Source organism: Heptranchias perlo, chromosome 2, assembly GCF_035084215.1.
Source record: "Heptranchias perlo isolate sHepPer1 chromosome 2, sHepPer1.hap1, whole genome shotgun sequence".
NCBI classification, from domain to species: Eukaryota; Metazoa; Chordata; class Chondrichthyes; order Hexanchiformes; family Hexanchidae; genus Heptranchias; species Heptranchias perlo.
The window spans coordinates 39,303,935-39,330,765 of record NC_090326.1 but is presented as its reverse complement, the minus strand read 5'-3'; the positions used below and the strand labels follow the sequence as shown (position 1 = coordinate 39,330,765).

Below are 26,831 nucleotides of genomic sequence, written 5' to 3'. Positions count from 1 at the left end.
CTTATGTTTTTTTAACAGCCTTCTCAACTTGTCCTGCCACCTTCAAAGATTTGTGTACGTACACCCCCAGGTGTCTCTGTTTTTGCACCGCCTTTAAATTGTACCATTTAGTTTATATTGCCTCCATGACAAAAGAGACCACACTTTAAAAGTTATCCATTGGTCGTTAAGCTCTTTGGGAGATCCTGAAGAGATGATAATACGATATATAAATGCAAATTCTTTCTTAATAGTTTCTCATTGGCTGTTTACCAGTCACTTGCTTTGCTTTTGATTGATATGAAATTGTGCCCTGTACACCCAAATCCAAGTCATTAATATATATCAGGAAAAGCAGTGGTCCCAGCATCGACCCCTGGGGAAGACCACTGTATACCTCCCTCCAGTCCGAAAAACAACTGTTCACCACTACTCTCTATTTCCTGTCACTTAGCCAATTCTGTATCCGTGTTGCTACTGCCCCCTTTATTCCATGGGCCGCAATCTTGATGACACAAAACTTGGAAGGGTAGTAAACAGTGAAGAGAATAGTGATTGATTTCAGGAGAATATAGACAGACTGGTGGCCTGGGCAGACACGTGGCAGATGAAATTTAACACAGAAAAATTCGAAGTGATACATTTCGGTAGGAAGAGCGAGGAGAGGCAATATAAACTAGAGGGCACAATTCTAAAAGGAGTACAGAAACAGAGAGATCTGGGGGTATAGGTGCACAAATCGTTGAAGGTGGCAGGGCAGGTTGAGAAAGCGGTTAAAAAAGCATACGGGATCCTGGGCTTTATAAATAGAGGCATAGTGTACAAAAGTATGGACGTCATGATGAACCTTTATAAAACACTGCTTTGGCCACAACTGGAGTATTGTGTCCAGTTCTGGGCACCACACTTTAGGAAAGATGTGAAGGCCTTAGAGAGGGTGCAGAAGAGATTTACTAGAATGATTCCAGGGATAAGGGACTTTAGTTACGTAGATAGACTGAAGAAGCTGGGGTCGTTCTCCTTGGAACAGAGATGGTTGCGAGCAGATTTGATAGAAGTATTCAAAATCATGAAGGGTCTAGAGAGAGTAGAAAGAGAGAAACTGTTCCCATTGGCGGAAGGGTCAATAACCAAAGGACATAGGTTTAAGGTGATTGGCAAAAGAACCAAAGGTGACATGAGGAAAATCTTTTTTACACAGCGAGTGGTTAGGATCTGGAATGCACTGCCCGAGGGGGTGATGGAGGCAGACTCAATCATGGCCTTCAAAAGGGAACTGGATAAGTACTTGAAAGAAAAAAACTTGCAGGGCTACGGGGATAGGGCGGGAGAGTGGGACCAGCTGGATGATTGCTCTTGCATAGAGCCGGCATGGACTTGATGGGCTGAATGGCCTCCTTCCATGCTGTAACCTTTCTATGATTCTATATGTTCTTCACCTCTTCAGTTCTGATTTGCTGCCATTTTACTTTGAGCCAATCAACAAAGTGTGACTCAAAAATTATGGCACTGGAATTAAGGTTAATGTGCACAGGAAGTGCATAATACACACAAGACTTTTAATATACATAGTTAGATAGATATACATATAACATTTTTTACATGTATTTATAAAATTATATAAAACTGAGAGCAATTTTAGTCAATGAGAATATCTGAATTGTGTGTCATAGCATTGAATTTGACAAATTCCTGGCATCTGCATTTCTGAATGAATGGCAGACATATCCCTGACACATGGCTCCATACCCATCGTTTAATATCAAATCAAGAGCGAAAACTTAATCTGGCTGCCTTCTCAGCTGCAAAAAGTGCACTCATGAGGAGAGAGGGAACAAAGAAAAAAACACAACCTGTAAAATACAGTGGTGCACTTTAAAAGCAAATGGAAACTTTATTAGGTAGTCAACAGTCAAACATAGAAAAAAATTAAAGTGTGCGGCAAAAGAAAAGCTACTTAATAAGCAGAGCACCTTGTCTAAAAGGACAACATTACAATAAGAGGGAGAAACTTCAATGTAAAGCACCTTTTAACTTAGCCGATATATCTTAGTTATTTAAGCTCTTCTGCTTGGTTGCTCTACTACAGTCTCATTGAAACCAGATATTGCAGGCCTAGCAGAAGGCAAAAACCACTCAACTATTATTAGTGATGGATTCAAGTTCCTTCATTTTTATTAGTGAAACTAATATTTGAGGGACTAAAAAGATTCATTTGAATTTTGCAGTGGCAGAATTAATTACTATTTAATGTGTATTTCCTTAAATGGTTCACCTGTACAATTGCTCAGATGATATTTAAGTTTGGTTCAAGTGCATTTTGTATGCTGTGCAGCCCTCAGCATCTGAACCAGAAATTTGCTTTAATTGATAAAGTACCAGTTACAGAAATGTGATTGTCTTCAGATTAAAGGATTGTCAGAGCTCTTGCTGCCACCTTTACTGCACACGCTGTCAGTCTCATGAGATTAAAAATTCTTCCACAAGACAGTTAAATTCTTTAGCAAATCGCAAATGCAAGTTGTGTTTGCCTTCTGCCATCAGGTGCAGTCTGTAGACGGAGAAATTAAAAAAAAAATCTCAGTTAGGAGATGACAAGTGTTAAAGGAGGTACTGCAAAATTCAGACTATAGTGGCAATTTTACAAATTCATGCACCCAAATCCTGACATGTGCTCATGGAAGCTCTGCAGCGGGAACGCAAATTCGTAAGATTGCCCATTATAACCTCAATGGGTGCATAAGTCCTTTTCTATATTTAGAGGAGATAAAGAACTAACATGTAAATGTGACTTGTACATGTTGCACTGCTCTATAAGTAATAAACAAAACTACACAGAAAGTTTGTGAGCATGTGTTTAGCAATACTAATTCCTAAAGTTAATGTGCTCGGAGCATGTTCACTGTTTAATCTGTAACAGCCATGTTCAGTTTAATAATTTATGAGATTGTGGTTAAGGAACATTGTTGAGGAAGAGAGGGGACTTTTCTCCCCATCTTGCTGTATGTGTTTAATGCTAACACTGAGTGCCAAAAGTGGGAGCTGTTGCAGTCTCTGTTTGATCCTTCCCGCTTGATGCAACACAAATTGGGAACAGCGTGGAATGGCAGTCAAAACCTGTGTCTGCCTCTAAACTGTGGCACTGGGGGTAATTTTCACCTGCGGATTGCCTGCCCATTATAGAACCCACCAGATTTTAAGTTCCGTTGAAGGACAAAATTACCTCCATTGAGTTATAATGTGCACGTGCATTCTTGTTACAGAATAAACAGACTTTCCTGCATCTGGTTCTGGATGTAAAAAAGATAAAGTGAAATGTTCCTGGACTTCCCCACACTATATCCTGATTGTTGTGCACAAAGTACATACAGAAAACACTTTCCCTCCTGCTATTACAGGAGGTAATTTTCTCATTGAGAAGCACATCCCTATCTAATTAATTCAACAATACATCGATCATATCCTCACCTGGAGTCCTTGATGTGCTTGTGCAGGTAGTCTGGGTGATACCTAGGCACCATAGGGTCCTTCTCTCCATGAACTATGAGTGTAGGACATTTGATTAGTGGAACAAGTTCTTGACAAATATTTCCTACAAGAGAGACAAATATTAATAAAGTGGGTACATGTCACACTTCAAATAAGTCACAATTTTAGAGAGTACAGTAATGCTTTTTATGCTTACAGCTTCTACCATTTCAAAAACCAGTCAAAATATCAATCATAACTCCCCATCCTTTTTATTTTACAAACTTAGATAGTGCTTCACCCACATAAACAAAGCTTTTCATAATTTATGAACACAATTGCTTTCTGAATAAAAACTGAAAATGTTGGAAATGCATATCAGGTCAATCAGGATCTGAAAGAGAAAGATTTAACGTTTTTGGTGTAACCTTCATCAGAATTGGCGAGGACCATACTGGAAATATTATTCTACCTTCTTTTTCAGAAGCAGATCGACCTATTTTGCATTTCCAGAATTTTCTGTTTTTATTTCAGATTTTCAGCATTTGTGGTTTTTCATTTTATCTCATTCTATATAACTTGGTGAACCCTATTGATTAACCCTTGCTGGATGTGTGCACTTGTGGATGTTAGCTGAAGACAGGATTGGTCTCAAGGTGTGATTTCTTCTTGTGGTTGAATAATCACTCACTGTCAAAACTCACACATGGAAAATGATGACTTCGACAAAATGATGATGTGGAACTGTACTCCAGCAAGGAGTCAGTGCCTTCAGAACAGGACTGGAGGGGGGCAAGTTCATATGAAAGAAAGAAAAAGAAGAGAGTCCTTACTATCGGAGTCAGGCAGTGTGAAAGAGGACTACTTTTTTGTTCTCAACCCTACAACAGAATTCTAGCAGAAGAGACCCTGGCACAAGCTGTAACCAATCATTCAATACCAATGCCATGGATCTCAGAAGTGGCCTGAAGCCCACCAGTACTTTTACTGAATATTGTTGAAATCAAGCAAACATAATTGGACAACACAGTAATTGTGTTTAGCTACCAGCAGTTTTGCTAGTTGACCAAAATGAAAATCACTACACCATTTAGAGTAAAACTACACAAAGATATTATGTGAAAACAGACATTGGGTTTCACTAGAATCATAGAATCATAACAGCACAGAAGGAGGCCATTCGGTCCATCGAGCCTGTGCCGGCTCCTTGTAAGAGTTAGTCCCATTCCCCCGCTCTTTCCCCATAGCCATGCAAATTTTTTCCCTTCAAATATTTAATCAATTCCTTTTTGAAAGGTACTTTTGAATCTGGCAGTGCATTCCAGATCATAACTACTCTCTGCAAAAGAAGATTTTCCTCATGCCGCCTTTGGTTCTTTTGCCAATCACCTTAAATCTATGTCCTCTTGTTCTCGATCCTTATGCCAATGGGAACAGTTTCTCTTTGTTTACTCTATCTAAACCAGTCATGATTTTGAACACCTCTATCAAATCTCCTCTCAATCTTCTCTGCTTTAAGGAGAGCAACCCCAGTTTCTCTGGTCTATCTACGTAACTTAAGTCTCACATCCCTAGAACCATTCTAGTAAATCTTTTCTGCACCCTTTCTACAGCCTTCACATCCTTCCTAAATTTCATCTGGCATCTGTCTGCCCATTCCACCAGCCTGTCTGTGTCCTCTTGAAGTCTATCACTATCCTCCTCACTGTTCACTGCACTTCCAAGTTTTGTGTCATCTGCAAATTTTGAAATTGTGCCCTGTACATCCAAGTCCAAGTCATTAACGTAAATCAAAAAAAGCAGCGGTCCTAGTACCGACCCCTGGGGAACACTACTGTATACCTTCCTCCAGTGCGAAAAACAACCGTTCACCACTACTCTGTTTCCTGTCACTTAGCCAATTTCGTATCCATGCTGCCACTGCCCCTTTTATTCCATGGGCTTCAATTTTGCTGACAATGCCTTTTGAAAGTCCATATACACAACATCAACCGCATTGCCCTCATCAACCCTCTCTATTACTTCATCAAAAAACTCAATCAAGTTAGTTAAACACAATTGGCCTTTAACAAATGCACGGTGACTTTCCTTTATTAATCCACACTTGTCAAAGTGACTATTAATTTTGTCCTGGATTATCGTTTCTAAAAGCTTCCCCACCACCGAGGTTAAACTGACTGGCCTGTAGTTGCTGGGTTTATCCTTCCACCCTTTTTTGAACAAGGGTGTAACATTTGCAATTCTTCAGTCCTCTGGCACCACCCCTGTATTTAAGGAGGATTGGAAGATTATGGCCAGCACCTCTACAATTTCCATCCTTACTTCCCTCAGGAACTTAGGATGCATCCCATCCGGACCAGGTGACTTATCTAATTTAAGCACAGCTAGCCTTTCTAGTACCTCCTCTTTCTCAATTTTCACTCCATCCAGTATCTCAACTACCTCCCCTTTTACTGTGACTTTGGCAGCATCTTCTTCCTTGGTAAAGACAAATGCGAAATACTCATTTAGTACCTCAGCCATGCCCTCTGCCTCCATGCGTAGGTCTCCTTTTTGGTCTCTAATTGGCCCCACCCCCTCCTCTTACTACCCATTTACTATTTATATGCCTACAGAAGGCTTTGGATTCCTTTTTATGTTAGCCACCAGTCCATTCTCATACTCTCTCTTTGCTCCTCTTATTTCCTTTATCACTTATCCTCCGTACTTTCTACATTCAGCCTGGTTCTCACTTGTATTATCAACCTGACATCTGTCATACGCCCCCTTTTTCTGCTTCATCTTACTCTCTATCTCTTTTGTTATCCAGGGAGCTCTGGCTTTGGTTGCCTTACCTTTCCCCTTTGTGGTACTATACTTAGGCTGTACCCGAACTATCTCCTCTTTAAAGGCCGCCCATTGTTCAATTACAGTTTTGCCTGCCAATCTTTGATTCCAATTTACCCGGGCCAGATCTGTTCTCAACCCAATGAAATTGGCCCTCCTCCAATTAAGTATTTTTACTCTGGATTGCTCCTTGTCCTTTTCCATAACTAATCTAAGCGTTATGATCCTCTGATCATTGTTCCTAAATGTTCCCCCACAGATACTTGATCCACCTCGTTCCCCAGAACCAGATCCAGCAATGCTTCCTTCCTCGTTGGGCTGGAAACATACTGATCAAGAAAGTTCTCCTGAACACATTTCAGAAATTCCTCCCCCTCTTTGCCCTTTACACTGTTACTATCCCAGTCTATATTAGGATAGTTGAAGTCCCCCGTTATCACTACTCTATAGTTCTTGCACCTCTCTGTAATTTCCCTGCAACCTTGCTCCTCTCTATCCTTCCCACTAGTTGGTGGCCTATAGAATACACCCAGTGGTGTAATGGCACCTCTATTGTTTCTTAACTCTAACCAAATAGATTCTGTCCTTGACCCCTCCAGGACATCCTCTCTTGCCAGCACTGCAATATTCTCCTTAATCAATACTGCCACCCCCGCCCCCTCCATTTTTTCCTTCCCTATCTTTCCTGAACACCTTGTATCCAGGAATATTTAGTATCCAATCCTGCCCTTTTTTGAGCCAGGTATCCGATATCGCCACTGCATCATATTCCCATGTGGCTATTTGTGCCTGCAGCTCACCAATCTTATTGACCATGCTTTGTGCGTTTACACACATGCACTGTAAACCTATCTTCGACCTTCTCGTATTCTCTCTTAGTCTAATCCCGCCTAATATTTTATACTTATACCAACTTTGTTGCTAAACATTGGTGAATGGAGGAATATTTACTCTGTGATGATGCTCAATCAGTTAACTCACCGCAGACGAGGAATCAAACCCAAGATCTTGCTAGTCTGCATTAATCAGTAGAATCGCAGAAGTTACAGCAAGAAGGAGGTCATTCGGCCCATTGACAGGACAATCTAAAACTAATCCCACTGTTTCACTGTCTCCCCATAGCCCTATATGTTCTCTGCTTCAAATATTTATCAACTTTTCCTTAAAAGATGTAATGGTTTCTGCCTCATCCACTCCCTGCAGCAAAATATTCCATACTTCAACAACCTTTTGTGTAAGGGAGTTGCTCCTAACCTTTCTCCTCACTTTCTTAGTGACAATTTTAAATTGATGACCCCCTCGTCACTGACTCTCCAACCAGAGGAAATAATGTTTTCCTATTCACTCTATCAGAACTCTTCATAATTTTAAAAACCTCTATTTAATCTCCTCTTACCCTTCTGTGCTCAAGTGGAAATAATGCCAATATTTCAAGTCTCTCCTCATAACTATAGTTTCCCATGTCTGATATCATCCTGGCATTCTCTGTGGCTTTAATTTCCCTTCCATAATGTGGCACAGTATTTTAACAGTGGCCTAAGCATTATTATGTATAAAATTCACCATTACTTCTCTATTCATGTGCTCTATGCCCCATTAATGAAATCCAAAATTGTATTGGCCATTTTTATGACTCTATCTACCTGCACTGACACTTCTAGGGAATAATGTATTTGAACCCCTAGGTTTCCCTTTTTATCCTTCAGTATCCTTCCATTAAATGTATACATCCATTGGTTGTTTTTCTCCCAAAATGTATAGCTCAAATTTAGCCACATTAAGTTGCATCTGCCACCTGTCTGTCCACTCCACTAGCCTGCTTATGTGTTCCCAAAGTCTTTTACAGTTCTCCTCGCTCTTTGCCAAACCTCCTACTTTTGTCTCCTCAGCAAATCTTGAGATTGTGTTCGCTATATTCAAGACTAAATCATGTCTATATACCGAGACCAAAAGTTGTCCCAGTACTGATCCTGGAGTACATCACTTCCAATCCTTCTTCAATGCGAACAACACCCATTCCCCTAACTCTGTTTCCTGTCCGTCAGCCAACTTTCTATCCATGCTGCTGCTTTTCCTTTTATACCATATACCTGGGTTGCTCTACCTTATTGAATACATTCTGAAAATCTATATACACTACACCTACTGCATTCTTTATCTCTCCAATTGGTCACTTAAAAAAAACCTCTTAAATTTATCAAATACACTGGGCATTTTGAGCTATCAGTGAAGCTTTTTCTTTACAAAGTAGAGATAGCCAGGCTATTGAAATATTCTCTACATAAAGCTGTCTTTGAGAGCCATTACAAGAGTATTTTAAATGGTTTCTCAATTAGTGTGGGACCCATGAGTGAGTGACACATTAGATCAGAAGTTGGGTTTGGTTTATTAGACAATGCCATAATGTGGAACTACTATGTGGTAAAGCAGTTTTTCACAGTCGCTTGTACTACATGGTCAACATTTATATTAACCCTCATCTTTAATTCTGTAATCAATGCTATGCTTATCTTAAGTGGTTACGTTATCAAGGCTTGTAGTCACAAAAATTCCGCAAGGAAATGCATGACTGAAACTGCCAATTAGGCTGAAAATTTATTTGTACTGTAACAACTTAAAAGGAAACTGTAGGCTATTATAATTGATATGTGAGCATTTCCTGATCTTTCCAATCAAAAATTTCACAAAAGGACCAACAGCTAAACTAATTTTAATGCTCTTTATCAGCAGGAAGTATACGGCACGTAACACCGTGAAGACAATTAGTGAAATAAGGAGTGCTCAGAGCTGTGAGTTTAGCTTCCAGCATCCTGGTCATTAATGGATCACTCTATTCATTTTCCTTGAGAACCACCCCCTGTCAAATCCACCCACATCATCTTCGTTTCTCATACTGATCTTACCATCTGCTCGTTTTTCAAATTCACTGATGCCATCTACCCAGGCAGCCCAGGTCTTAGCAAAATATTCGATCCCATACATTTCCACCATAGGTTTTCTCATGTTTTCACTCCAACTGGAGACATCTCGAACAGCTGGAATCACAAAGGGCTGGTTAGGATCAATATCCTGGAAACAGTGAGAAACACTACCACAAAGTAAAAAGGATGAGGGCCTGGAAATTGCATGGGGTTCTCCCAGTCTCCCTCTGTAATCTCGGTGGGAGACCAGAGGATCCCCAATCGGCGTAAAGGGCTGTTTTCAGTCGTAGACGTCATTCCAGCGAAAGATTGGGAAAACCCTTGCAGAATTTCATGGCCAGACAGTTTAGAAAATAAACCTGATATTCAGTCTGCCCAGTCAGAAAGGGCAAAGTCTTCCCTTTAGCAAGGTGAAGCAGTGATATTTTATGAATGTAGGTCAGTGCATTGGTCTGGGATTGAGGGCAAATTTTGGCTTTAAATGTGGCAGGGCAGGCAAGAGTCAGGCAGCTGGGATCTCTGTGGAAGGGAAAATCTGAAGTAGCATTCTTAGATGTAGGGATAGAGTGCCATGACACCCCACCTCATTTTCAATGATCCTCCACCGCCATACCACCAGATTTTGAGCAGCATGGAGGAATATCCAGCTGCTCATCTCCATCTGTTGTCAAACACCTCCTTTCAGCTGACTCAAGAACAGAATAGTGGAGGAGTGTAAGGTGAACCACTGCCATCTAAGCCACAGGAGCTGCCTGGTCCAGGGGATCCAGATGAGAAAAAAAACAAGGGAAAATTAAAGGGCCAGATCCAAACCCTCCTCCCGCAAAAACATAACAATTAATTTTTCAACTGTTAGTCACTGATTTTGTCTTATCAACTCTACAAAATTTTGATTGATGTAACAGCTTCAAGCTAATAAGGACTTTTTCTAACATAGATTTTCCTCTCCAATACCATTACTATGGCTAGTGGGGGGAGATTTAAAGTATAAGGGGTAAAAATTTGTCTGTGCCCCTCTACGGACCTAGAATCAGTACTGCACAAGCAATGCATGCCCCAACCGGGAAGTCCAAGGCCAGCTTGAAATTGGGCCTCAGGTCTCATTTCAATAGGTTTGATGAGCTGCCAACGCCAGTCACACGTCCACAGGCAACTCGCCCATCTTGGAAAATGAATTTCGGGCTGCTTGTCTCACTGGCAGCGGCCCGAATTTAAGTGCCGGCATGGGGGGGGGGAGGATAATTGTCTAAGTATTTCGGTGTTTTACACAAAACAACACAAAAAGTATACTCACTGTTATAAAGTTTGGTGTCTTCCTGAGTAACAAAGGCATTTGCACCCCACACAACCAATTTGCGAACCAGATTGGGATATTTAGAGGCAGCAATTAGAGCTGTTATTCCACCATCACTCCAGCCCAGAAGAGAAAATTTTTTGAAGTGTAATGCCTGGAATGAATGACAAGATTCATGATACTTTGCCATAATATGATAATAGATATCTCGGACATGCTTTGTGATGCAGTACCTGGGTATTTTGGACCAGCCTGGAGGCTGATGCAGAAGAATGTATTGTGAAAACAGTACCAGCTGATACCTGCCTCCCTCCATAGCGAATGTATTTTCCGCTCACCTTAATTTCAGGTTTGTCCTCACTCACCCCAGTTGTTACAAAGCTCAACTACTTCAAGCTCCGTTCTTCTTAAGACTCTAACTAATTCTATATCTTTCCTCTTAGCTCAAAACAGCGAGAGTCCAGAGCGCTCAACGCCTTACACACTCAGGAGAGATTACTTGTTACCTGTAGGCAAAGGCAACAAAATTTACAATCCTCCGCAGAGGCTGCGTTGAGTGAAATTCAACGTGGTGAAATTCGTAGGCTCATTCTCTAGTTAACTCTTTCCTCCCTTGAACGAAATACCGTGAAAAGATAGACAGAAGAAAGTAACTGCAGAATACAGTCAGAAAATGCAGAGAATTAGATAAAACAAAGCACCAAACTTACCTAAACACACTAATGTACTGACCGGAATGAATGGGGGGAGTTTTAACCCTCCAGGGTGGGTGTGGGGTAAAAATTTAAAAATGGGCACTTCCGGTTTAAACGCAGGTGGGTCGGAGGGCGGGCGACCAACCTGCTCTCAGAAGGTCACTAAAATATTTTAAGGAGACTGCGTGCCTCCATTTTAAGTGAAGCTTTATTTTTAAAACCTGCAGGTGGGGTTTCCTGGGCCTCAGTTAAATGTGGCAGGTGAAAGAAGGCATGAAGGTTTAGGTCCATCAGATAAGTGCCTTTACAGCACTGCTTGTGGGTCAGGAGGAGCAGCAGTGTTCCTCCCTGGCCCACCAAGCTTCCCTGTTTACCCTCCGTGATTGGACCCCCGCGACTGGCTGACCGCCCCCCACCCTGCAATGAGACCCCCGCAATCGGCTAACCCCACCCCGATGGGACCCCTGTGATTGGCCGAACCCCCTCACCTGCGATGGGACCTCTGAGGTCGGTCGACACCTCCCCACCGCGATGGGACCCCCACGATGAGCCGACGTCCCTTCCCCCCCACCCCAGTGATGTCCGACTGACACTGAACTGTGCCTCGCTGTTCACAAGCGCAGAACTTTACAATGTAGTGATTCTACCAAAATTCAAAGTTTATATTTTTGTAATTTGTGCCGAGCCTAACTTTGGCCACACAAACTCCAGCATTGGGGAGTTTATGATATTTTCAGAATGTATTAACCTGCATTAGATCCACAGCATCTTTTGCATCTGTATGGAAGAAATCCAAAGGAAACGCTCGTTTTGGAGGGATCGAGCGGCCATAGCCCCGTGGATCCCAGGAAACTACTGTGAAACGCTCCTTGTTCAAAGACTTAAGCTGAGGTCCGAAGTCGGTCTGACTGCTTCCTGAAAGAAAAACATGACAGAATATAAATCTGACCATTCTTATAAATTGCATGCAGAGTGCCAGCTTTCAGAAGTATGCTCATTAGTGCAGCACATACTAGTCTTCAGTATATTTGGGGGCAACAGATGAAACACCACCACTTAAACGTACACTCTTTAACATTGGTTAAAATAGTTTTTTATCCTCCTGGTTTTCTGTCTGTTTTCTCCACTCCTGAAGACGTTAACACCTTGCTGGGGCATCGTTCCACGGGCAGTAATTTCTCTCTTGTACCTTGACCAAGGGACTGTTCGTCAGGTGTCAGCCTAGTGAGCTTTACAGTCTATTTGGCCCTACCGGGTTCCCAGCCAAGTTCAATACTGTCTCCACCCAACATCCACACAAACGCACTTTCAGCAGGACTCATTAGATCTTGATCGGGGGTGGGGAACAACCCTGGTTAGTTTTCCACCCAGCAGCACAAGGTCAATTGTAGAAGCCCAAATTTATAAAGAATGACACATAATCCAAGTTTTCTCCTTTCAATTAATTTTAAAATAAGTTGGAGCAATAAGCTGGATCAAAAGCAACTGCACATGTTCCATATGAGATAGGTGCTGAGGTATTTCTAAATTCACTAGATTTGGGTCTGCTCTTGTAACCTGTAGTGCAGCGGGCAGGTTAGTGGATGTACAGGCCCTGGAATTAAAAACTAGCGTTCCCAACATATGCAGTCCATAGTCTCTCTCGTCAGCTACAACATTAGACATAACTGTGAGCGTGCACTGTCTATCACTGTTCAATGTGATGCCTGTGAAATAGAGTCAGATTGCAGGAAGACAGAAACAGCTGTACATTATTCAGTTCAGGCACATTTAAAATGGATGCCTTAGCAGTGAAACATCGCGATAGTCTGCTTGAAAGTTTAAAAAATAAAGTTGAATTATAGATAGGCTTTCCGGTTTTCGGTGTTTATTTATATCGCTTTTTTGGTTGTACTGTTTTTTTTCAGGACATCCCACAAAAGAAAAGTAAAAATAAGAGCAAATATTTTAATTTTATTAGCCTCTCTAGACCAGCTGTGTTCAGTTCAAAGACAATGGGCATGATTTTGACCCCGAGCCAGGAAGGGGGCAGGGGGGTCAAATTGCGGATGGGAAACCTGGAAGTACGGCCTGATTGACAGGCTGGTCTCAGTCGGACAGGAGAGCAGCCAGGGAGAGGACGTGTTCAGGTGAGTCTTCAGGTAAGTCTTTGATTGTATGGATGGGGGGGGGGGCCATGGGGGGCATGGGTGGGCACGGGGGACATGGGACACCGAAGGGCATGGTGGTCATGGGGGGGCTCAGTCATGGGTGGAGGAATTGGGGGTCAGTCACGGGGGTGCATGATCATTGGGTGTCGGGATCGGGGGTCATCGAGGGGGTCTGCAATCATTGGGGGGGATCTGGGGTCATCATGGGGGTCTGCAATCGTTGGGGGGGTCGGGGGTTATCGCGGGGGTCCGCGATAGTTGGTGGGGGAGGTGGGGTCGGAGATCGGGGACCGCGATCATTGAGGGGTTGCTGCAGGTAGGCTCGTTGGGTCTGGGGCAAGCACTCCTACTCCTCCAGGCCCACGAGCTATGCCAGAAGGGCACTTACCTGCAGCTTCGGGCCTTCTCGCCTCCTCTCACGTGGCGTGAAGGAGAAGGCCCGGGAATCCCAGCCCCCAGGGGTTGAAATTGCAAAATCTGTAAAAATGGAGGCCCGTAGCCTCCTTGAAAGGTATTAGTAACCAACCCGCTTCCTGGTGAAAACCGGAAATGGGTACGTTGGAGGCGGGTTGGAGGTGGGTCTGAAATGGGTGAGATTTTCAATGCCGCCCTCGCCCCCAACCCACCCGTTTTTCAATGTTAAAATCATGCCCAATGATTGGCAGCCATTAATACTGAAGCAAATCACAACCCTGCTTTCTGTATTATGTTGGAAGAAGCCCAAAAACATAACCCAGTATTATTAAAAATAAAATGACACAAATTATGAAATATAAACACTCTATTTTAGGTGTTTTTTTGGTGTTAAATAAAATACCGATTTCAACATTTTTTGATCGGGGTGAGAGGATTATCTATTTTACTTGAAAACCAGGAAATGTAATCATAGACTTTTAAACAGCAGATTATAGGTAGAAGAATCATAATATTTGAAAATTTATCACTAACCTGATCAATTAAGGCAGACTGCTCTTTTAAATTATGTTTGTACAGAGCATAAAATCAAATCAAAAGGTGAACAACCTGTATACTTACCCAGTGCCCCAGGGAGCAGCAGTACTGCATGGTCCCCTATTCCTGTTTGTTGATAATGGAGGTGAACCCCATTAACTTCCTTTTTTGCAGAATTTATTGTGCTGGAACTAAAAAGAAATTAAAAATGAGCATGTTCTATTTTATATATATAACGTCTCACCCATCTTTCGGATGAGATGTTAAATCGAGGCCCCCTCAGCCCTCTCAGGTGGACGTAAAAGATCCCTTGGCAATATTACGACGAAGAGCAGTGGAGTTCTCCCCGGTGTCCCGGCCAACATTTATCTCTCAATCAACATCACTAAAAAAACAGGTTATCTAGTCATTATCTCATTGCTGTTTATGGGATCTTGCTGTGCGCAAATTGCTTGCCACGTTTCCTACAACAGTGCCTACACTTCAAAAAGTACCTCATTGGCTGTAAAATGCTTTGGAATGTCCTGAGGTCGTGAAAGATGCTATATAAATGCAAGTTCTTTCATTTGTATATATATTGCGTATAAACATGTCTGCATGTACTCACCGGTTTTACTTCCTGTTGTCACGTTTTTGTTACAATTGTCAATATATCTGCGTTATAAATTCCTATATCCGTGTTTATAATGGAAACTGCCTATGCAATCTTGTTACACAGTAACTACACTTTCCCACCAGTAATGTAGTGTAGTGACTCAAGTTTTACTTCTTCCAGCCCCTCAACCTGTACTGTAGACAAACTTCAATGCACCAACCAACTCTAGTTCTCTGCATCCCAAATTGCCATAATTTTTGCTGTTAACTATAAATAATAACTAGTGGATCTCCTGTGGCTTTGTCAAGACAAAGCAAATTTCCCTCAGTGTGCATTAGTGATGCTGTAGGTAGAAGAATGGGATCTGCATTTTCTAGCACTTATGAGGCTCTATCTGGTGGTAGAAGTGTGCAGCTGCAGGCATAACTGTGTTTCACAGACCAATGATGCCCAAATAAGGAGTATGTAGCATTAATAGCAAATGTAATATATTATAGATATAAAAGTATTTTATATAAAATAAGGACAGAACACATGACTTTTAAATGAGAACCAAATATGTATATATTTTATATTATATATCTTATTAAAAATGTCTGTGCACCCTGATCCAATTATGCATGCCCTCTAACCCTGCTTCACCTGAAGTCGACTTTTGGTCTTGACTCCCCGTGTGCATTGTCACGGGAGATTGACTCCTGCGCCGCGACAGTCACCCGAGCCATCTTCCACTTGTCTGGAGATCAAAAATGGACCGTGTCCGCAGGGTCACGATGTACAAATCTACAGAGAAAGGGGGGAAAGGCGTGCCCAACGTGGCCCTCATCCTGATGGCCACCTTTGTGTGCGGCTGCATCAAGCTGTGCATAGACCCTCAGTACGCAAACACAAAGTGTCACTACGTGCTGAGGTTCTACCTGTCCCCGGTGTTGAGAAGGATGGGCCTGGCCACGCTGCCACGGAACGCTCCGTCCAGTTGGACCGTTCCGCCCCACCTGTCCTTCGTGGAAAGGTTTGTGCAGGAAAACACCTTTGACCACAAGGCGATCAGCAAGTGGTCCGCACGTAACGTCCTCGAGACCCTGCGGGAAAAGGAGATGGTGGATCCTGTCGGTTGGTTCCCCGAGCAGACTGTCAATGTCATTTGGCAGAACGCCTCATCGCCAGAGCTTTCAAACAAGCACCAAGACCTTGCTTGGCTGGTGGAGAGAAGGGCCCTTCCCGTCAGATCCTTCATGCACTCCCGGACTCTCAGCGCCACCGCGCGCTGTCCCAGAGGAGGTTGCGGTGGAGACGAGACCGTCACCCATCTCTTTATGGAATGTGCCTTTGCAAAGAAGGTCTGGAGAGAGATGCAGTGGTATCTGTCCAGGTTCGTCCCGAGCAGTTCCGTAACACAGGTTTCTGTGCTCTACGGGCTGTTCCCGGGGACGCACACTGAGACGGACATCTGCTGCTGCTGGAAGACCATTAACTCGGTGAAAGACGCCCTTTGGTCTGCCCGAAACCTGCTGGTCTTCCAGTACAAGGAGCTGTCCTCGACCGAGTGTTGCAGACTGGCACATTCCAAGGTCCAGGACTACGTGCTGAGGGACGCACTGAGGATGGGTGCGGCCGCCGCAAAGGCCCTGTGGGGAAAGGCAACCGTTTAGAGCCTTCCCGCCATTGTAAACCGAGGGGCTGCAATCAGGGAAAAACCCCCTCGGGCAGAATGTAAAATTCAAATTGCTGTAATGTACCTGTAATGAATCTGAAATGAATCTGTAAGCAATAATCTGTGTTGAGTATGATGCAATGAGACACCCTAGAGTGTCATGAACTGTAATTATGTCCAATGTGTTCATTGAACTGTACTTGACGTAACCTGCAAATTGTATAATCTGTATTGTGTACGTTTGGAAAGTGATATGACAACTGTATTGTATGTACTGCTGCAAATTTTATGAATAAAGTATATTTTTTGAAAAAAAAAGTAAGATATTTAGGGAATCCGCAATTGGATCCAACTGCTCTGCACAAACATCAGTAGCGCAGTTTCAATCAACAGGTGGGAATCAGAAAGCTTTCCGATCAAATCTGGAGTCAGGCAGGGCTGTCCTCTCTCCTCCGTCTTGTTCGTGTGTTGCATCGAACCCTTTGCCGAGTCCATCAGGAGGGATGCGGGCATAAGAGGGGTGACGATCCCAGGCAGCGGAGGTACTCAGGTCAAGGCCTCCCTGTACATGGATGACGTCGCAGTCTTTTGCTCGGATCAGCTCTCGGTCCGCAGATTGATGAGCATCTGCGACCAGTTCGAACTGGCCTTGGGGGCCAGGGTAAATCGTAGCAAGAGCGAGGCCATGTTCTTTGGGAACAGGACCGACCGATCCCTTGTCCCCTTCACCGTCAGGTCGGATTACCTGAAGGTGCTGGGGATCTGGTTTGGGGGGGCTGGGGCGTGCACCAAAAACTGGGAGGAGCGTATTTCCAAGGTTAAGCAGAAACTGGGACTGTGGGATCGACGATCCCTCTCGATCGTGGGCAAGAGCCTGGTCATCAGGTGCGAGGTGCTCTCGGTGTTGCTGTACGTGGCGCAGGTCTGGCCCATACCTTGCTCCTGCGCCGCTACAGTCACCCGAGCCATCTTCCGCTTTGTCTGGAGATCAAAAATGGACCGTGTCCGCAGGGTCACGATGTACAAATCTCCAGAGAAAGGGGGGAAAGGCGTGCCCAACGTGGCCCTCATCCTGATGGCCACCTTTGTGTGCGGCTGCATCAAGCTGTGCATAGACCCTCAGTACGCAAACACAAAGTGTCACTACGTGCTGAGGTTCTACCTGTCCCCGGTGTTGAGAAGGATGGGCCTGGCCACGCTGCCACGGAACACTCCGTCCAGTTGGACCGTTCCGCCCCACCTGTCCTTGGTGGAAAAGTTTGTGCAGAAAAACACCTTTGACCACAAGGCGATCAGCAAGTGGTCCGCATGTAACGTCCTCGAGACCCTGAGGGAAAAGGAGATGGTGGATCCTGTCGGTTGGTGCCCCGAGCAGACTGTCAATGTCATTTGGCAGAACACCTCATCGCCAGAGCTTTCAAACAAGCACCAAGACCTAGCTTGGCTGGTGGAGAGAAGGGCCCTTCCCGTCAGATCCTTCATGTACTCCCGGACTCTCAGCGCCACCGCGTGCTGTCCCAGAGGAGGCTGCGGTGGAGACGAGACCGTCACCCATCTCCTTATGGAATGTGCCTTTGCAAAGAAGGTCTGGAGAGAGATGCAGTGGTATCTGTCCAGGTTCGTCCCGAGCAGTTCCGTAACACAGGATTCTGTGCTCTACGGGCTGTTCCCGGGGACGCACACTGAGACGGACATCAACTGCTGCTGTTGGACCATCAACTCGGTGAAAGACGCCCTTTGGTCTGCCCGAAACTTGCTGGTCTTCCAGTGCAAGGAGCTGTCCTTGACCGAGTGTTGCAGACTGGCACATTCCAAGGTCCAGGACTACGTGCTGAGGGACGCACTGAAGATAGGTGCGGCCGCCGCAAAGGCTCTGTGGGGAAAGGCAACCGTTTAGAGCCTTCCCGCCATTATATACCGAGGGGCTGCAATCAGGGAAAAACCCCCTTGGGCAGAATGTAAAATTCAAAATTGATGTAATGTACCCGCAATAAATCTGCAATGAACCTGTAATGAATCAACTGTATTGATTGTGATGCAATGAGGCACCCGAGAGTGTCATGAACTGTAATGATGTCCAATGTGTTTCATTGAACTGTACTTGATGTAACCTGCAAATTGCATAATCGATATTGTGTATGTTTGGAATGTGATATGAGAACTGTATTGTATTAACTGCTGCAAATTTTATGAATAAAGTATATTTTTTGAAAAAAAAAGATATTTAAAGAGGCCATGTTCTTTGGGAACTGGACTGACCGATCCTTTGTCCCCTTCACCGTCAGGTCGGATTACCTGAAGGTGCTGGGGATCTGGTTCGGGGGGGTCGGGGCGTGCACCAAAAACTGGGAGGAGCGTATTTCCAAGGTTAAGCAGAAACTGGGACTGTGGGATCGACGATCCCTCTCGATCGTGGGCAAGAGCCTGGTCATCAGGTGCGAGGTGCTCTCGGTGTTGCTGTACGTGGCGCAGGTCTGGCCCATACCTTGCTCGTGCGCCGTGACAGTCACCCGAGCCATCTTCCGCTTTGTCTGGAGATCAAAAATGGACCGTGTCTGCAGGGACACGATGTACAAATCTCCAGAGAAAGGGGGGAAAGGCGTGCCCAACGTGGCCCTCATCCTGATGGCCACCTTTGTGTGCGGCTGCATCAAGCTGTGCATAGACCCTCGGTACGCAAACACAAAGTGTCACTACGTGCTGAGGTTCTACCTGTCCCCGGTGCTGAGAAGGATGGGCCTGGCCACGCTGCCACGGAACACTCCGTCCAGTTGGACCGTTCCGCCCCACCTGTCCTTCGTGGAAAAGTTTGTGCAGAAAAACACCTTTGACCACAAGGCGATCAGCAAGTGGTCCGCACGTAACGTCCTCGAGACCCTGCGGGAAAAGGAGATGGTGGATCCTGTCGGTTGGTTCCCCGAGCAGACTGTCAATGTCATTTGGCAGAACACCTCATCGCCAGAGCTTTCAAACAAGCACCAAGACCTAGCTTGGCTGGTGGTGAGAAGGGCCCTTCCCCTCAGATCCTTCATGCACTCCCGGACTCTCAGCGCCACCGCACGCTGTCCCCGAGGAGGCTGCGGTGCCCATCTCCTTCTGGAATGCGCCTTTGCAAAGAAGGTCTGGAGAGAGATGCAGTGGTATCTGTCCAGGTTCGTCCCGAACAGTTCCGTAACACAGGACTCTGTGCTCTACGGGCTGTTCCCGGGGACGCACACCGAGACAGACATCAACTGCTGCTGGAAGACCATTAACTCGGTGAAAGACGCCCTTTGGTCTGCCCGAAACCTGCTGGTCTTCCAGTGCACGGAGCTGTCCTCGACCGAGTGTTGCAGACTGGCACATTCCAAGGTCCAGGACTGTGTGCTCAGGGACGCACTGAAGATGGGTGCAGCCGCCGCAAAGACTCTGTGGGGAAAGGCAACCATTTAGAGCCTTCCCGCCATTGTATACCGACCGAGGGGCTGCAATCAGGGAAAACCCCCCACACCCGCTCGAGCAGAATGTAAAATTCAAAGTGCTGTAATGTACCTGTAATAAATCTGTAATGTACCTGTAATGAATCTGTAATCAATAATCTGTATTGAGTATAATGCAATGAGACACCCCAGAGTGCCATGAACTGTAATTATGTACAATGTGTTCATTGAACTGTACTTGATTTAACCTGCAAATTGTATAATCTGTATTGTGTATGTTTGGAATGTGATATGACAACTGTATTGTATGTATCGCTGCAAATTTTATGAATAAAGTATATTTTTTGAAAAAAAATAAGATATTTAAAGTGTTGCATCTAGCATGTACTTCCTGTTTGTCAACATTCTTCCTGTATATATCACACTTTCGGCATCACACCTTGTTGATTACCTCAAAGTAAAGCAGCAACAAATCAGAACTGAAGAATAGGGAATATACAAATCAAGAGACAAAGGTGGCTAGAAAAGTACAAATGAGAATCTACTGATGCCGAAAGCACTGGTAAAAATCACAGAATGCCATGTAACGAAAATGGAATTCGACTTATTCACTCACTGTAAATTGGTGACCCTGCTAATTGTTTACATGGTATAAGAACCCTATTATAAAATAGCACATCCTCCGACTCACTGTGAGGAACAACACAGGAAATCTGCTGGTTTATACATAAAAGTCTTGCGTCTAGTGTGCGTATGTCACACTTCAAACTGCTGGATCTCTTCTGACCTAGAGCTGGAAATTTACAAATATCTTTAAGTCTGCAAAGCCTTCTTACCAACAATTAACCTCTACCTGACGCAAGACTGTACCTATTTCTCCTGTGGCTTTAAACTGACAGGTCATATTAAGCACAGCTCCACATTAGCAGCACAATAATAGATTCTGCACTACATGGTATAACCATTATGAAACAATATACCATCTGAATTACTGTGTGCAATGCACATGATTCCCATTGGTCCTTTTTCAAATTATAGGTAAAAAAAAACTATATAATCAGCACTCTTTTAGAATATATGTAGTTGATTTGTACTGCGTTAGCTGATCTCAGCCAGGGCAACGGTGGGAGTGCTACAATTGGTCTCTGGGCCCCTAAGCTGAGGAAGGGAAAAGCCAGCCAGGGTTTTTGCTCCTGATCACTAACCAGCTTCTCCTGCAGGAAAGTGCACATTGGACCAGGACAGGATTGGGCTCAGCTATGATACCCTCCACAATGCAATGGCTTGCCAACATTCTCTCTCTACGCCATACAGGTGAAGGCCGCTTGGCTGAAATACGGAAGGGTACCCCAGCAAGTGAGTAGAGAAGGGACGAAAAGTAAGGTGAGAGCAGATATATTTCTCCATTCATCTCATCCGTGTTAATTGGGGAGCGGAAATGGCAGGAAGGAAGCAGGAGAGGGGGGGTAGCTGGATTTTGATACATGGGGGACAGAGAGGGTTAGGGCTTTGTGAACACTTGTGAGACTGCATCCTGGCAGCCTCGGGAGAGGGTAAGGGGCAGGGGGGCAGGGTGTGGGATTGGTAAACATCCGAGAAGGGAATTCTGGGTCCATTGGGGAAATAAAATGTACACCAGAACCAGCCCACCTTAATCAGGATAGGAGTGTAATTAATTTATTCCTCTTAATGTGGAAAACTGGTGGTATGTCCAGAGCTGCCAGTCAGTCTACGGTGTAATTCCTGCTAATGTCACTCCAGTCTACCCCCTAGAATCCAAGGACAGTAAAACAACAAAGCAAAGATTGGCAGGTAAAACTGTAACCAAATAATGGGCGGCCTTTAAAGAGGAGATGGTTCGGGTACAGTCTAGGTACATTCCCATGAGGGGGAAAGGTAGGACAACAAAAGCCAGAGCTTCCTTGATGATGAAAGAGATAGAGAGTAAGATGAAGCAGAAAAAGGGGGCATATGACAGATGTCAGGTTGATAATACAAGCGAGAACCAGGCTGAATGTAGAAAGTTCAGAGGGGAAGTGAAAAAGGAAATAAGAGGGGCAAAGAGAGAGTGTTTGATTAGACTGGCAACTAACATAAAAGGGAATCCAAAAGTCTTCTATAGGCATAGAAATAGTAAATGGGTAATAAGAGGAGGGGTGGGGCCGATTAGGGACCAAAAAGGAGATCTATGCATGGAGGCAGAGAGGATGGCCGAGGTATTAAATGAGTACTTTGCATCTGTCTTTACCAAGGAAGAAGATGCTGTCAAAGTCACAGTAAAAGAGGAGGTAGTTGAGGTACTAGATGGACTAAAAATTGATAAAGAGCTGGTACTAGAAAGGTTGGCTGTACTTAAAGTAGATAAGTCACCAGGTCCGGATGGGATGCATCCTAGGTTGCTGAGGGAAGTGCGGGTGGAAATTGCGGAGGCACTGGCCATAATCTTCCAATCTTCCTTAGATATGGGGGTGTTGTCAGTCAGTCTACAGTGTAATTCCTGGAGAATTGCAAATGTTACACCCTTGTTCAAAAAAGGGTGTAAGGATAAACCCAGCAATTACAGGCCAGTCAGTTTAACCTCGGTGGTGGGGAAACTTTTAGAAACGATAATCCGGGACAAAATTTACAGTCACTTTGACAAATATGGATTAATTAAGCGCGGATTTGTTAAAGGCAAATTGCGTTTAACTAACTTGATTGAATTTTTTGATGATGTAGCAGAGAGGGTTGATGAGGACAATGTGGTTGATGTGGTGTATATGGACTTACGAAAGACGTTTGATAAAGTGCAACATAATAGGCTTGTCAGCAAAGTTGAAGCCCGTGGAATAAAAGGGGCAGTGGCAGCACGGAAACGAAATTGGATAAAAGACAGGAAACAGAGGGTAGTGGTGAACAGTTGTTTTTCGGACTGGAAGAAGGTATACAGTGGTGTTTCCCAGGGGTCGGTACTAGGACCACTGCTTTTCTTGATATAGGTTAATAACTTGGACTTGGGTGTACAGGACGCAATTTCAAAATTTGCAGACTTGGAAGTGTAGTGAACAGTGAGGAGGATAGTGATAGACTTCAAGAGGATATAGACACACTGGTGGAATGCGGCCACGTAGCAAATGAAATTTAACGCAGAGAAGTGCAAAGTGATACATTTTGATAGGAAGAACGAGGAGAGACAATTTAACTAAAGGATACAATTCTAAAGTGGGTGCAGGAACAGAGAGACCTGGGGGTATATGTGCACAGGTCGTTGAAGGTGGCAGGGCAGATTGAGAAAGCGGTTAAAAAAGCATATGGGATCCTGGGCTTTATAAATAGGGGCATAGAGTACAAAAGCAAGGAGGTTATGCTGAACCTTTATAAAACACTGGTTTGGCCGCAACTCGAGAATTGTGTCCAATTCTGGGCACCGCACTTTAGGAAGGATGTAAAGGCCCCAGAGAGAGTGCAGAAAAGATTTACTAGAATGGTTGCAGGGATGAGGGACTTCAGTTACATGGATAGACTGGAGAAGCAGTGGTTGTTCTCCTTAGAGCAGAGAAGGTTGAGAGGACATTTGATAGAGGTATACAAAATCATGAGGGGTCTAGACAGAGTAGATAGAGAGAAACTCTTCCCATCCCTGAGGACATAGATTTAAGGTGATTGGCAAAAGAACCAAAGGCGATGTGAGGAAAAACTTTTTACGCAATGAGTGGTTATGATCTGGAATGCACTGCCTGAAAGGGTGGTGGAGGCAGATTCAATCATGGCTTTCAAAAGGGAATTGGATAAGTACTTGAAGGGAAAAAAATTGCAGGGCTACAGGGAAAGGGCAGGGGAGTGAAACTAACTGGATTGCTCTTGCAGAGAGCCGGCATGGGCTCGACGGGTCGAATGGCTTCCTTCTGTGCTGTAACCATTCTACATTAATATCTCTCTTCCGCTCACTGCATACAGCATTTTTGTGTTACCCCTGTGGTCTCTCCCAAGTACAGCATTTTACTCCAGCAATCTCTCCCAACTGCCACTAAACTGTTCTTCCGTTTACACACAGTTTCCCGTGATAGCACTGTAAAAGATTTGAAAAAAAATGCAAGAACCCAGAACTATATATAAGAGCCATATGTGGCCCAAGGCGTCACTCCCCTTAAAACAGCTGATCAGTGCACATGTTCAGTAAAAGATGCTTCTCAACATTGAAATCATGGACACCCCTCATATACAAGGGCACTCCTGAAAGAATATGAAATGAACTATTTCCACAATCTGGTTTGTCCATTTTATGTCTTGTCCATTTGGTAATATTTTTACTTTATATTTTAAAACATTTTTATTCCAGAAGCAGTGGTGATCTACTACTGGAAGAAAACTTTTCAGTTAATTTTAATTTTTAAGCAAATTACTTAATATCAAATAAGGAATTTGAACAGTCTTATTGATTGTAGTCAGGGCTGTAGACAGTAAATTTAAGATTGCACAAACTCCTTCAAAATGCTGCTCCCTTGCCAAAGAGTAGTGCAATTATGCTGTATTCCAGAGGCATGCTGCCCTGTAAAATGTTGAATTTTTACATTAAAATGGTTTATTCTGGTTAATTTTTCATTTCACAATCTAAAAAACAGGAGAAATATGTAACATTTGGGTTTTCATCAAACCAACCATCACTTCCTTAAATGCTACCTCACCAGTCATACTCGCCTTTTACTGAGGGACATTGTGTCTCCAACCCCTCCTCCCCAGCCCCACACAGTTCAAGAGACACTTCCCCTCCAACACTCCTGCCTAGTGTACAGACGTTCTCCCATTCCAACCCCACCATTTCAAGCAAGAACTTGTCTCCCAGTACATTCTAATTTCATGCTGTTACTCTGCTACCTCCTGCCCAGTTAATGCTGTCATGCTCATCTCCCACATTCTAGGAGAGGGTCATGGGCTCCGTTCTCCTCTGCTCCCTTATCCCCTTCACCTTTGTCTGTCTTACTCTCATCTACCCTGTCACATTCTCTCTATTCCTCTCTGCTTCCCCCACTTGTCCTCTCCTGCCCCCCTCCCTGCCCCCAAAGCCAGGAACACTCTCCCCTCCTGCACTACCTTCATGATTTCTTACCCCCTTCCTTCGGGCTTTCCCCTTCCCTCCAAGCTTTCCTCTGCCACCCAGCACTACTCTCAGATTTCTCCTCCTTCCCACCCCACCAAAGTACAGCTCTTGGTCACCATCCTATCTTCTGTCGTTGCTGCTCTGACCTTGAAAGCACCTGCATACTGTGTGAGGATCTCCTAATCCCGTGAGAGTTCCTGATACAGTCTGCAGTGGGAATCAAAGTCATAGCAGCAATAGGAGGTAGGAGTCCTAGAGCAGTGCAAAACACTGACTGTTCATGTCATCTCCTCAATTTTTGCTTCAACTTTATGCCAACCATGTTTATCTTTGGTCCCTTGGGTGAACAGATGGGAGGACCTCCTTGTGGGTCTGCTCCCGGGCTTAGCAAAATCTGCTGGTATAGATCCAAGATGTTTAAGATTGTTGGGAGGGCCTCTCCAACTGCTTGCCCATATTTTGATCTCTGGTGCAAGCCCAGGTGATTACCAAATGTGAAAACGTGGGTGGCACTCAATGCTTTCCACAATCAGTCATCACTGTAGGATATTGACTGCTTTGTTGGGCTGAACTTCCAAATTAGGATAGATTTTTTTTTATTCATAATCAATTTTTAAAAGTTTGGACAGGGTTTTTTTTATTCTAAAGGGCTGCTCGTGGATATCCTGGTGGCATTGGGATTACCCAACACCACTTCGTTAACCTGAGCAAACAGATATTTGGCATGTGTGCAACAATCATTCGTTTTCTGTTAATGGGACTTGGAATCAATTAGTATGCTGGGCGTCCTATGGTCATTTCCTACGCCGTACAAACGCGCGACAGACTGTCATAACGTAGATCGATATTTTTAATGGGCAACGATGGTCGGCTCCTTTAAAAAACGACGTAAGTTTTTAAAAAAATTGAAGGCCTGCCTGAGCCCAGAACTAGCAGCGCTGCAATCAGGGACAAGCAGGCGGAGACAACATAAGACAGCTTTTAAAAAGTAAGCGACCGACAAATAAGATCCACACTGCCAAATCTGATCTGAGCTAAAGTTCACCTGGGCGTGCAATTTATTCCCTCCCTTATCTAATCAAATCTGAGCTGGGCCTAAAATTTTACCATTCGGCGTAAAGGGCCCGAGAAGTAACCTTCTGAAACCGAAACCTCTTGTTTTTTTTCCTGTGCAAACGATTAAATATTTACCAGTAAAGAGCGCGAGTAGCCGCGGCTACTGGGCGCCCTTTGCAGGGAGCTGGAAGGTGAACCGCGCTGTGGAGGAACTTCCCGGAGGAACGAGCGAACAGCAACATTGATACTGCGGAGTCAGCGCGTGCTCCGGGTCCGAGTCCGGGGTCCGGGTCTGAGTCAGCGCGTGCTCCGGGTCCGAGTCCGGGTCTGGGCAGCGCGTGCTCCGGGTCCGAGTCCGAGTCAGCGCGTGCTCCGGGTCCGAGTCCGGGGTCCGGGTCCGAGTCCGGGTCTGGGCAGCGCGTGCTCCGGGTCCGGGTCTGAGTCAGCGCCTGCTCCGGGTCTGGGTCTGGGCAGGTGCAGGACCTGGTTTGTTGGTGTCACATTGTAAATGGGAGCGCTGCCAGCTTACTCTGTTATGGTGCACTGCACGGGGGGGAAATAGCAAGATTATAAACAATAAGAACGAAATTTAGACAGAAAATGCTGGAAAAACTCAGCAAGTCAGGCAGCATCTGTAGAGAAAGAAACAGAGTTAACGTTTCAGGTCAAAGACCTTTCGTCTTCGAACTGAAACACTAACTCTGTTTCTTTCTCCACAGTTGCTGCCTCATTTGCTGAGCTTTTCC

The 26,831-nt window shown here is 44.5% G+C and overlaps 2 protein-coding genes across 5 annotated transcripts in view; one reads left to right on the top strand and one right to left on the bottom strand.

Annotated features, from left to right (window-relative positions):
* Positions 1 to 1,848: 1,848 nt before the first annotated feature.
* On the bottom strand, positions 1,849 to 26,576 carry bphl (biphenyl hydrolase like). Its single transcript, XM_068001768.1, has 7 exons — positions 26,221 to 26,576; positions 14,369 to 14,475; positions 11,932 to 12,098; positions 10,489 to 10,642; positions 9,177 to 9,308; positions 3,448 to 3,571; positions 1,849 to 2,530 (listed from the first exon to the last, which is right to left on the bottom strand). Exons 1-7 carry the CDS (start codon positions 26,325 to 26,327, stop codon positions 2,440 to 2,442), a joined length of 882 nt encoding a protein of 293 aa, XP_067857869.1. The 5' UTR covers positions 26,328 to 26,576; the 3' UTR covers positions 1,849 to 2,439.
* Positions 25,763 to 26,831, top strand: part of LOC137337716 (serpin B6-like) — a 56,884-nt gene continuing 55,815 nt past the window's right edge. For 2 of the 4 annotated variants that reach the window (XM_068001763.1, XM_068001762.1), the window contains exon 1: positions 25,764 to 26,017. The gene's annotated coding sequence lies outside the window, so the exon portion shown is untranslated. Of the gene's footprint in view, positions 26,018 to 26,831 lie in introns of all 4 variants that reach the window. The other 2 variants (XM_068001766.1, XM_068001765.1) reach the window with 2 other exon arrangements.

Excerpts from the sequence above, each read along its gene's own strand:
- bphl (XM_068001768.1), bottom strand. The coding sequence starts at position 26,327 with ATGTTGCTGTTCGCTCGTTCCTCCGGGAAGTTCCTCCACAGCGCGGTT. Across the intron at positions 12,099-14,368 it reads GCTGCTCCCTGGGGCACTGG|GAAGCAGTCAGACCGACTTC; the intron begins GTAAGTATACAG and ends TTTTTCTTTCAG. Across the intron at positions 9,309-10,488 it reads AGACACCAAACTTTATAACA|CTGTTCGAGATGTCTCCAGT; the intron begins GTGAGTATACTT and ends TTGTGATTCCAG.